Genomic DNA, 12,957 nt, shown 5'->3' on the forward strand with positions numbered 1-12,957 from the left:
CTATTATTATATGAGTGAACTGCCTAATATGCTGTTCATTCGCGTTTTGCAAGTACTCTGCAAGTAATTTTATGTTTCATATTGTTGTGGCTCCCCCATGCCTTGTATATAATAAAGATGTTATTTTTTGCACTACAATGCTGGACTTTTGATTGATGTTTCCTCTCTTTTTTCTCTTCATGCTCAGTAGTGGGCCAGTGCTGTGAGGTCGGGGTAGAAAAAAATCTGTCCTGCACTTTACGTACATGCTCAGTAGTGAGCCATTGCTGTGGGGTCGGAGTCAGGAAGGAATCAGAGGTTTGGCTTACAGACGACACAGCCCTGATCATGATAAGTGGTTAAACTTACAAATGGCTTGTAAAAAGAAGCAAAATTAAAAATTACTTGTCCTCTCAGTTCTCAAGAGTAGAGGGATTTTTAATGTTAGTTACTTACTGCTCAATGCTAGGTTACCAGCCACCCCTGCAGTTCCTCAGTGATGGCTTGTCTCCTAACCAGAGAGTGCAACATATACAAGTTCTTTACAATAGCGTTTATAAGTGTTTCACTGCACCCCTAAGATGCTGCAGAGGCAAAACCGGCTTTGCTTTCAGCATCAGAGAGAACTAATGGGACAGCAGCCCAACAAGTAAGCAGAGAGCTGGGAGGCAGAGGAGCGGTGTGCTCCCAAAGACCAATGTTAAGAATGATCGTTTAAATGGTGTGAAAACACCACAAACTAACACTAGTTACAGAAAAATGAGTGAAAAGGTACAAGACTCCCAATGCGTCTGACAAAGAGAAATGAACCAATTACCTGTTGTGCGTCCGCTTCGGACTCAAATGTGATGAACCAATTGTCATTATAGGCAAATTCACAATTGATAAACTTCGGCAAGTTCTCTCCCTTGAACAGGGCTTCTACCTCCTAATAAAGAGAGATCAGTAAAGATGGAGAAAAAAAGATAACCTTTCTACCATTTAAACCATAAACCTACACAAGAACCATTAAACTGTAATTGTATTTTCAGAGCCATCAAGGGGTCTGAGAGCGGAGAATAAAAATATAGGGGCGGAGACAGCTAGTAGCCAAGACCCACTTTCCTTGGACATGTCTTGGGAGACTGACTCAGTGGTCAGCTTACAAGACTGTGAACCTTGAAGCAAGGTAAGGCTGCGTTCACACGTTGCAGCTGCAGTGAAGTGTGTTTGTTTTTTCTTTTACAGCCATCAGGCTATAGTCAGTTGTAGATATCCAAGAACTGCTCTAGACAATCTGTCAGTCCCTTAGACATGGTGTTGGCTATGAGAATGTGAGACTGGTTATCCACTTATGAATTCCCTCGTGCCCGCACTGCGGGGATTAGCAGATTTCTGAACCAGGAACTGAGGGTATGTATGAGTTATACATATCCCTGGCCTGTGGGCACGGCCTCGCCCCATACACTTGTATTGAAAGATGCCACACCCCCTAGTGGGTGACAAGTGTATGGAGAGAGGCCACGCATAATAGACGAGCTCTGGCAGGGTGTATGTATCACTCATACATACCCTCCAGTCTTTACTCAGAAACTAGCGAATACTCAAGGCGCACAGTGCGTGTACTATAGGGATTCATAAGTCTGCAGTCACACAGAGTGACTGCAGACTTATCAATTTGGATGGGATAACCCCTTTAACCAATCTAGTAGTCATCACCTACTCTAAAGATAGGCATCACTTACTCTAAGGATAGGCAACACCTGTAATACTACTGTGAAGACAAATGGTAATAAATATAAGTTTACCAGATGCCTAACAAAAAAATAAAAATAAAAAAAAGGTAACCGCACAGCTAACACTCTCCTAACATGCGGATTCAATAATTGTATATTCGCCATGAGTTTACAGTACAACTTCTGTCTTGTACAGGCAATATGGAGGAAATAGTAGTCCAATTTTAAAATTTTTGCATAGACGTGAAATGAGCTGCCATGACCGGTGACATCATTATCCTGAGTCTACCTGTCTGTATGCTTCCTTAGGAAACCAAAAAGAGGAAGCCACAGGGATAAGAAGGATGGTGTCACTATTCCTCCACTAAGTGATTGTTTTGCTTCCTATGGAAATTGGGTCATGCTGAGTTGTCAGTGTTTTGATTGACAACTCGGATGTCCAATCTTGTGATGGGCACGCTGAGCTGTAGGGTGCTTTGATTGGACAGCTCAGATGTAGTATATGCTTCCGGGTGAGTGTTTGCCTGATTATGTTCTGAGTTCTCAGCTGCCTGACTCTTTGCCATGTTCTGACTATCCCTTTGTCTAGTCCTTTTGCCTTTATCAGCCATCTCATGGTATTTTGACCATGGACTGTGACATGACTTAAGCATTTGCCTTTTCCCTTGGTTTTCTACATGTTTGTTTTCTAAGTGATCTCTTGATACTGACCCTGGAACAGCTGACTTCTCTGCCCAGCAGTTTGTCGGTGTGACAAGCATCACATTTGGAACTTAATTTTTTAATGAATAAGAGACTACACTACGTCTCAGGACAGGCAAAATAGGTTATCCAGACTCCGTTCTTACCTCTATTGGAGTCGATTCAGGAACTTCACGCAATATAACAATGCAACGATTCTGATTCGGTCTGACTTTTTCTCCTCTCTCATCCACTTGGACTAAAGGCAAAGCTGAAATGAAAAGGTATCGGAGCTCAAATACATGGATATTAGAAACCAACTGTCTAAGAAAAAGATTAAAGATAACGCATAGGGTCAAAGAAAAAGACTTGCGTAATGATCTTGTGTAATTTTAAAAAAGTCACTTTTTTTTTATTTAATTTTTTTTTAGAATAACTAAAAGGAGAACGGCCATTAAAAAGCCTCATTAACAGGACATCTATTTATCATGTGTTCTAGCGGCATCACCAGAGACTGTGGAGTGCTGCTGCTAGATTCTTTCACAACTTTTTGGGATAGCCTTAGTTATGTGGATCTTGCATGACCAGCAGATTAAATAACAAGCAACCCCAAATCCAATACTTACATCTCAATACATCAACTATTAAATCCATGTCAGTGCTGAGCTTCTTGACATGGTCAAGATTTGCTACCGTCAAAATTGGCACATATTGATCACTGTCCATTTGTGATATAAGGTACATGTCGCTAGCGAGATTCTCTCTGTAAAATAAACATAGGATTTTTCAGGAAAAATATTGTAAATAGCATGCACAAACTAAAACAAAGCACAAAAACAGGCAATTTACACAAAACATTTTTTAATTCCTCAACTGGACGCTAGACAGAGTTAGAAGCTAGTGTGTTCCTGGTGTAAAAATGAGGAAAGAAAGATCTGGTAAAAGATGATTGATGGCTGTTCTGGGTGTTAAACCCCCACTGTTTAGATATAACTTTTGTTATAGTGAAATTATTAGTGTAATATAAACTATATAAGGACATCTTTTGTGGACAAAATGGCAATTCAGACATTAATATATAGGAAAGGATTCTCTACAGTTAGTGTAGTTAAAATATGAAATACCCCGGACCCCAAGAGTTAGCAATGGCTAAATCTTTATATAAAATGATAAAAGTGTCATTTAGCAAAGATACACGGTATATAAGCAAACCGATTCAGGGAACCTGTCCAATTGCAATGAGACTATCAGAGAGGAAAGCTAAATGCAAATCTCCTGACCAACAGTTTATCTGAGAAAGTTTGGACAAGGTTTTTTTTTTTTTTTTTTTTTTAACCCTAGCACCTGTGATGTGACCCTATATAATTCTCATAGTACAAATATTGTCAGAAACAACGTCGCACAACAATTCAAGACAATCCTGTTACTACAAAGTGAACGCACCGAGATAAGCAAAATTCCAGTGTTTTCTTAAGCACATCTCGGAGGTCTTCTTGACCTTCTGGCTGTGGTAAATCAACTGCCCCTAAAGTTTTAGAAAATAAAGAACATTAAAACTTTTACATTTAAATGGTTCAATTAAGTAATTAGAAGTCAAATAATGATACAATCAATGCATTAAAGGGAATCTTTCAGCAGATTTTTCTATATAAGCTGAGAGTAGCATGATGTAGGCGCAGAGACCCTACTTAGGGGGTGCTGCAAAATTTTTTTTTATTCTTTACAGTATATATTTTGTAGGTGGTGACGCCCTCTTAGGGTATGTGCACAACAGTGTTTTTCCTTAACCCCTTAATGTCCAATAACGGACACAGTCTGTCATTAGACATCTCCCCTGCTTTGATGAGGGCTCCGGCGCTGAGCCCGCATCAAAGCCGGGACAACTCTGCTGTTTTGAACAGCTGACATGTTCCCGCAATAGGCGCGAGCGGAATCGCCGCCCGCGCCTATTAACTAGTTAAATCACGCTGTCAAAGCTGACAGCGGGCATTTAAATAGCACTTCTGGCCGCCGGGCCGGAAGTGAGCTCATCACCGACCCACGTCACCTGATCGGGGGTCGGCGTCATGTTGCCTGGACAACCAGAGGTCTCATAGAGACCTCTATGGTTGTTCCAGGCTGATGGCTTTCAGTGCCGCCCGATGGTCGGCGCTGAAAGCACAGGAGTAAATCTGCTACATATGGACGATCTGCTCATCGCCCATATGTAGCAGAGCCGATCGAGTTGTGCATGCTTCAAGCCTCCTATGGAAGCTATTGAAGCATGCCAAAAGTTTAAAAAAAAAAAAAAAAAAAATAAACGTAAAAGTTCAAATCACCCCCCTTTCGCCCCAATCAAAATAAAACAGTAAAAAAAAAAAAAAATACCACATACACATTAGGTATCGTCGCGTTCAGAATCGCCCGAGCAATAAAAAAAAAAAAGCATTAACCCGATCGCTAAACGGCGTACCGAGAAAAAAAAAGTAAAAACCCCAGAATTACGTTTTTTTGATCTCTGTGACCATGCATTAAAATGCAGTAACGGGCGATCAAAAGAACGTGTCTGCGTAAAAGTGGTATCACTAAAAACGTCAGCTCGGCACGCAAAAAATAAGCCCTCACCCGACCCCAGATCACGAAAAATGGAGACGCTACGGGTCTCGGAAAATGGTGTTTTTTGTTTGTTTTTTTAGCAAACTTTGGATTTTTTTTTCCACCACTTAGATAAAAAAGAACCTAGACAAGTTTGGTGTCTATGAACTCGTAATGACCTGGCGAATCATAACGGTGGGTCAGTTTTAGCATTTAGTGAACCTAGCAAAAAAGCCAAGCAAAAAATAAGTGTGGGATTGCACTTTTGCAATTTCACCGCACTTGGAATTTTTTTCCCGTTTTGTAGTACACGACATGGTAAAATCAATGGTGTTGTTCAAAAGTACAACTCGTCCTGCAAACAATAAGCCCTCACATGGCCATATTGACAGAAAAATAAGTTATGGCTCTGGGAAGAAAGGGAGTGAAAAACAAACGCAAAAACGAAAATAACCCCGGTCCTTAAGGGGTTAAGAGTCTATTTTGGTGTTTTGCTTGCTGCCATCTGCGTTTTTGGTTAAAAGACGCTCAAGAAGCCTGGATAATATGTGTAGCAAGTAGTTTTTACATCGCAGTGCATTTGTTCATTATTTCAGCATTTTCTTTAAACGTTTTTTCAAGGTGGGTTTCAGAGAAAGCATGCCTGAAAAAAACAAAAAAATGTAGGATGCACATAGCCTTAGTTGGCTGAGCTCCACCCATCAGTCTACGACTGATTTTAATTACTCTTGGATCCAACATGCCATTTACATTTCTAGGCTTGTCGCCCAAGAGAAATACATCGCACAGAAATGGTTAGGTCCCTCCAAAGAAAGGTCACCTTACTGTGGCTGGTGAACACACAAATAAGTTTTATTTGAGGAGTATTTTTTATTTAGCAATAACGCAGTCTAAATTTCACATACATCTTCATGATTACAGTGTGCGGCCCAGAGCCGCCGCGTCGTGGGGACAGGCCGGTCGGCCCAGAGCCGCCTCGTCGTGGGGACAGGCCGGTCGGGCCAGAGCCGCCTCGTCGTGGGGACAGGCCGGTCGGCCCAGAGCCGCCTCGTCGTGGGGACAGGCCGGTCGGCCCAGAGCCGCCTCGTCGTGGGGACAGGCCGGTCGGCCCAGAGCCGCCTCGTCGTGGGGACAGGCCGGTCGGCCCAGAGCCGCCTCGTCGTGGGGACAGGCCGGTCGGCCCAGAGCCGCCTCGTCGTGGGGACAGGCCGGTCGGCCCAGAGCCGCCTCGTCGTGGGGACAGGCCGGACGGCCCAGAGCCGCCTCGTCGTGGGGACAGGCCGGACGGCCCAGAGCCGCCTCGTCGTGGGGACAGGCCGGACGGCCCAGAGCCGCCTCGTCGTGGGGACAGGCCGGACGGCCCAGAGCCGCCTCGTCGTGGGGACAGGCCGGACGGCCCAGAGCCGCCTCGTCGTGGGGACAGGCCGGACGGCCCAGAGCCGCCTCGTCGTGGGGACAGGCCGGACGGCCCAGAGCCGCCTCGTCGTGGGGACAGGCCGGACGGCCCAGAGCCGCCTCGTCGTGGGGACAGGCCGGACGGCCCAGAGCCGCCTCGTCGTGGGGACAGGCCGGACGGCCCAGAGCCGCCTCGTCGTGGGGACAGGCCGGACGGCCCAGAGCCGCCTCGTCGTGGGGACAGGCCGGACGGCCCAGAGCCGCCTCGTCGTGGGGACAGGCCGGACGGCCCAGAGCCGCCTCGTCGTGGGGACAGGCCGGTCGGCCCAGAGCCGCCTCGTCGTGGGGACAGGCCGGTCGGCCCAGAGCCGCCTCGTCGTGGGGACAGGCCGGTCGGCCCAGAGCCGCCTCGTCGTGGGGACAGGCCGGTCGGCCCAGAGCCGCCTCGTCGTGGGGACAGGCCGGTCGGCCCAGAGCCATTATTTTACACGTATGGTTTCATTTTAGAAACCAAAAAAATTATAAATTTTGTTCCTAGAGTTTTATACTTGCCAAAAGTTGCCAAAGCAGCATACTTTTAGTATAAAAGGCAGCGGTTCAAATTTTTAGAGGTGGAAACTGCATCTATCAGACATTTATGGCCATCAATGTCAATGTTGGGAATACCCCTTTAACCAATTCAAACTTTATTAATGTTCATAAAATATTACTGCATGTGTTTAACGTACCTGAATGGGTGGTTTCATGCATAGATTCATATTCTGAGTTTCCCAGAGATATCGTCGTCATATCTGTTTGGTCTGATACAGAAACAGATGGAGACTGGTCCTGCATTAGCACAGCATTATGTTGTTTCTGCTCATCACCATTGTTTTCCAGCACTAAAAGGCAAAAATAAAAAAACATTATCAATGATAATTTTTGGGTGGAAAAAAAGATCTGAAAAAGAAAGTGTTTGAATAAATATGCACATAAATACTTTGTTCAAGCACCCTTTGAATTTAGGACAACATTCAGTCTTTTTGGGTAGGAGTCTATCAGCATGGCACATCTAGAACTGACAATTTTCCCACTCTTTCTTGCAGTAGGACGCTCCCTCTGTCATGTTACAAGGGAATCTCCTGTGAACGGCTACAGATTTTCAATTAAATTCAGGTTTGGGCCATTACAAAACTTTGATCTTCTTGGTAAGCCGTTTTTTGTTGATTTTGAGGTATCCCTTAAGAGTTGTTGTTGCATTGAAAGATGGCAATCCTCTTTATCTACAGATTTTGAGCAAAGGCTTGAAGGTTGTTGCAAAATTGACTGATATTTTCAACTGTTCTTAATTCACATCACAAGGACTAATGCCCCAGATACAGCTGCAGAAAAAACACCCCAAAGCATAATGCTGCCTCCACCATGCCTCAATGTGTGTGGTGTTCTTTTGGTGACGTGCAGTTTTTGGCTTTGCGCCAAATATAACATTTGGTATTATGTCCAGATCAGAATCCGTTATCCCACATATTTTTGGCAGGCTTGATGAAGGTTTTGGTAAAACATGTAGGGCCTTAGAGGATATTCTTCGTAAGAAAAGGCTTCTGCCTTTCACGCTATCCCAAAGGCCAGAAATATGAAGGAAACAAGATTGCTTTCACATGCAGTACACAACCAGTACTTGAAAAATTCCTGGAGCTCCATTTTCGAGGCACGGATGGTTCACAGTGCTCCATGGTAAACCTAATGCATTGGAAACATTTTGTAACCTTCTCCTTATCGAAAACATTCAACAATGAGATCCCTTTGCTGTGTTGTAAGGTGTTTATGGACCATGATTCTTGCTGTAAGGTGAAGCTACAAAATGTCAAGAAAATCCTCCTAGAACACCTAAACTTTATGTGGTTAATCACAGTCGGTGTAAGGCCTCTTTCACACTTCAGTTTTTTTGCATCAGTTCAAATCCGCCAAAAAGTCAGACAAGCGGATCCGTTCTTAACGGATGGCACAGGATCCGTTTTCAGACGGATCCTGAAAATGAGGAAATTTAAAGGAAAAGAGAGAGAGAGAGAGAGAGAGAGAGAGAGAGAGAGAGAGAGAGAGAGAGAGAGAGAGAGAGAGAGAGAGAGAGAGAGAGAGAGAGAGAGAGATTGATTTTTGTCCAGCACCCAGAAAGAATTTCGGGTCAAAACAGTGTGTGGAGGATCCGCCAGAGGAAAAAAAAACGTTACAAGCTCCGTTTTGAAATCTTTGAGGATGGTGACGGACAGCAACTTTTGGCGGATCCTCAAAAAAAACGGATGCAACGGACGGCAATCCGTCACAGTCCGCCATTAATGCAAGTCAATGGGGAAAAAAAAACGGATCCTCAAAAAAAATTGAGGATCCGTTTTTTTTCAAAACCTGGCGGATTGTGACTGATTGTAAAAAACTGAACTGTGAAAGAGGCCTAAGTGATAGCAGTTGTGTACTGACTACCACATAACATGAGAAAATCCGGTTGGCCAATTCGGAACAGAACCACATCTCCAATTATAGGAGGGTGTTCACACTTCGAAAACCCCATTATTTTAGCTTTGCTATTTTTATTTCCCCGCTCTCAAAATTATTTTAGTTTGTTCAATAGATTTGTACAGATTATGGGCAACATTAAAAAGATGGACACAGGTCTTAAAATGATTACTCTAGGTATGAATTTTTCTTACATGACAAAAATATGGTACTTTAAAAAAAGGGAGAGTGAAGTGGGAGAAATACGTTACATCCAGTGTGTGCGTGATTACTGCACATTGACTTATCACTAATGGGCATGGATTTTGAGACCCCTAGTGATCCACTATTACTGCTAGGTAAAGCTGTTGGCAGGCCCATATTTCTGCAGCTGAAAATGTGGTAATGCACACCAGCCAGTCAAATTAACAGATGACCACATAGTAAAACCTGCCAGAGGAAGAGTAGCATTATTCATCACATCTCTGCACTTTCTGACAAGAGTCTGTATGCTAAGCAGGGAAACCACTTCTATATGCAATCATAGGATTGTTCTGTAAGGACAATACAATCCCAATAAAATTATAAAAGGAAAGCTGGAGGTTAAATTGACAGAAAGTTCTGCAAAGAAAAAAAAAAAAAAAAAAAAAAAAAAAAAAAAAAAAAATCACAACATGCATGGTGTGCTGCCGATGTGGAAATCTAAATTTAACATATGCATGTATATTTTTAGAAGAAAAAAAAAATCCTCCTGAATGCAGACAGGCATAACAGTTTACCCCAAAAGGAGACAGGGCCTTGCCTAAATGATCGTACAATGTAATGGGATTGGGGAAGGAGATAAGAGGAGGGGGGTAGTACAAGCTGAATATAGGATCGGATGACGTAGGACTGAAGCGATGGTTACGGCAGATTATATGCTCGTAGATGGCTTTAATGTTCTCCCTCTGTGAACAGTATGTATGGGTGTAGGAAAATGGGAATAATCATGAAAGATAAAAGTCAACCATGTGCATTTCGGAGGCAACACTTAAGCCGGTTTAACAGATGTGCTCAGATTGGAATCCCTGTCCCCAGAGCTGGGTCACCTGAGTCCAAAGCCTCCTATGTGCCTATGAACACCTTAGGTCGGTTCATGTGATCAGTTCATGTGATCAGGCTGGGTATCCCAAACACCTAATTCTAGAATGAAGCACATTACCACTACATGGCACAGCTTAAATCCCCAAGTAGGGGAAGGTCATACCTTCTTTGGAGGAATCAGGAGGTTCATCAGGCAGCTCTTCCCAGGATTGGCCAACTGTTCCGTCAGCAGCTCCACCCGCTTCCACATGCAGCATGTGATTCCCCCATACTTTAGCATTGGGGTTTAATTCAGAAACCTTTGCTGATTCCTACAAAACAAGAAAAAAAATTATATATATTTTATATATATATATATATATATATATATATATATATATATATATATATATATATATATATATATATATATATATATAACACTAAAATGACTGGAAAAGAACTAAAATCTAACATTCAAGCAATTACATGCAAACGCAATTTACGATACCCACAACCCAAAATACAGAGTTTTCTGCATGTAGACTGCAGCTTCCATCTAAGATAAATCAACAATTCTCATGGGGAACCTCATTCAGAAAAATAGGTTTGTCAGAGATTTAAAACTCCCTCAAGTCCACATGCCCTTTACGTGTTTGATTCTCATGTCAATTTTGGCCTTGAAGACATGAGCATGTTTTACTTTATTTTTCTATTTTGCAGTTCAGTTTTTTGTATGCATTACAGCAAATACAATTCTCCTTATTAAATGGTTAAAAGTACTAACGTCTATGTGAATCCCTTACATCAAAGTGTAGGAGCGTGGGGGTGATCAAAACTGGTGTAAAGGAAAAGTGGACTAGTTTCCCAAACCAAGCAGATTCCTCCTCCCATTCCACAGACTAAAGCTCGGTGAAATTGTCTATCGACAGGTTCAGCAGATCGTCTAATGTGCACGAGGGCACCGACTGACATACGGTTTGGGGATATGTTGATCGTGCATGTTAGTTTTCGGACTCTGATGGATTCGGAGTGCTCGTGTACGAGAGAGTTGGCTGCAAAGCCTGTCGGACGAATGATAGGCCAAAAGTATAATTTGTCCGACCACCATTTAATGTGGACCTCCTAAATCGGATTGATTTCCATTTACAGTTACTCCACTTTTCCCTTAGTACTCACTGAGGCATATTAATCAAGCTAAATGAGCCATATTTATTATGAGTTTTGGATGCCTTATGTTCCTTGTCTGATGAAGCATGGCTTAATGTGCAACACTGTGCGCGAAGAAAAAAAGAAGAAAAATAAAAAAAAAAGTGTTCCACAATTTTGGCATATCCGGCAAAAAGTAGGCCAACTACTTGTATAAACTTAGACTATATGGTCTTAAAGGGAACCTGTCAACTGATTCATGCTGCCAAACTGGTGGCAGCAAAAACATGTCCTGGCTGGACAATTGCAGCCAGGCATACTTTTCTTTGAAACCTCTGGCATTTCAGAGAAAATACACTTTATAAAGATCTAGCCAGGGACCATAGCTGGAGAAAAGTAGTGTTTCTCCGCTTCCTTCTGAGTCTTCCCCTCACCACTAGAGACTGACATGTCTCTCCCGTGTGTGTGCATAGGTAGAGACCTGTCAATGATCTGCAGTGGTGCTGGGAATAGGTGGCCAACTTGGCCAGGGGAGTCTCCGGACTAATCAGGCCTCTGGATATGGTCCCAGGCCGGGTACTTAAAGCATATGGTCACTAAAACGACAGAGTGGTTTGAGGAAAAGAATAACTTGCTGCAATCTTGCAGCCAAGATTTGATTTTCTGCTACAAGTGGTTTGGGTACGATGAATCAGCTAACAGGATCCTTTTAAAATACACCAGATTTATCAAACCACAGGTTCCACCATGATCAATCTGGTGTATTTTACCACTTTCTAGGTTGCAGAATTAAAATGGTTAGGGTTTACATAGCCTAAAAAAACCCAGACACCTTTATCGTGACTATATAACAATGTAATCGTGAGACAGTGACTCTGGAAAGGTCTCTTTAGGCCTAAAATCAGAGGATCAAGTTCATAAAAAGGGGAGAAAAATCGATAAATCACAAAATAGGAGGGGTTAAACTATATATATATATATATATATATTTTTTTTTTTTTTTTTCAATCAAGTAGTATATATTATATAATATGGTTTGCAAATATGAAGCGACTGATGGTTACAGAAACAAAAGAGATCCACCTGACAACACAACAGCTGTAAATGCATCATCCGCCATCATGACAATGGAAGTTACAGGGTACACCTTCGCAGTATCATTATCCTAATGAGCTTTGTCTCAAAGTCACTACCACAGCTTGTCTCACCAGTATTTGCAATCACTACCTACAAGTGGGGCCTAGGACGCATCACAGAGCAAGATTCGCCATCATTCTAAACTGCTGAAAATAAAAGAATGAATTATTTGTCCACCTATAGAGTAAATTCTCTGTGCACTCTCTGAACATTGTAAAGAAACAAAGCAACAACTTACAGATTCACAGTGAATCTCGGGCCAACCCCAAATGCTTCTGCTTTCCGGAACCAGTAGCTGAAAGGAATAATTCTCTGAGTTGATGTCTGAAACCTCCACGTTTTCATCCAGGCACTGGTATTGGTTACACGGCTGGTCTGATGTGGAATTATACCACAAGTAATCCACTTTGTACTCAGGCATGGCCAAGAAATGATTACCTGATAATACACAGGATAAGGGCAAATCCTTGGTTTTACCCTGAGACTCTCTAAAGAGATCTTGCATCAGATCTAGTACACACTCTTCATTACAAGGGTCTTTGCCATCTGTCAAGCCAGCAGGTAGTGGGTGAATTTCATATGATGGAGTAGCCGCGTATTGATCAATCTGGTTCTCTTCAAAATTGGATCTGTTGCCATGAAGACCACTCATTTTACCCAATTCTGAGAAACCGGCTTCATCTTGGTACGTATCTGCACCACTACCTTCCTCAAAACAACCATCGGCGGCATCTGGCATGGAAAAGTCTCCGTTATTTTGAATGTCAAGATCGGCATTGTCGTCAAGTGTTTCAGCTGC

General features: G+C 42.8%; 1 protein-coding gene across 4 annotated transcripts in view; it reads right to left on the reverse strand.

Moving 5' to 3' along the window:
* LARP4B (La ribonucleoprotein 4B) overlaps nucleotides 1-12,957 on the reverse strand; it is an 87,877-nt gene that overhangs the window by 24,913 nt on the left and 50,007 nt on the right. For all 4 annotated transcript variants that reach the window (XM_073581635.1, XM_073581632.1, XM_073581633.1 and 1 more), the window contains 6 exons: nucleotides 10,057-10,204; nucleotides 7,073-7,225; nucleotides 3,819-3,900; nucleotides 3,002-3,138; nucleotides 2,543-2,646; nucleotides 797-907 (listed from right to left, as the gene is read on the reverse strand). In XM_073581635.1, the coding sequence (XP_073437736.1) occupies nucleotides 797-907; nucleotides 2,543-2,646; nucleotides 3,002-3,138; nucleotides 3,819-3,900; nucleotides 7,073-7,225; nucleotides 10,057-10,204 (735 nt within the window). The remainder of the gene's footprint in view (nucleotides 1-796; nucleotides 908-2,542; nucleotides 2,647-3,001; nucleotides 3,139-3,818; nucleotides 3,901-7,072; nucleotides 7,226-10,056; nucleotides 10,205-12,957) is intronic.

The sequence above is a fragment of the Dendrobates tinctorius genome, unplaced genomic scaffold (genome assembly GCF_039654945.1).
Source record: "Dendrobates tinctorius isolate UK_male_01 unplaced genomic scaffold, ASM3965494v1 ptg000070l, whole genome shotgun sequence".
In the NCBI taxonomy this organism is placed as follows: Eukaryota; Metazoa; Chordata; class Amphibia; order Anura; family Dendrobatidae; genus Dendrobates; species Dendrobates tinctorius.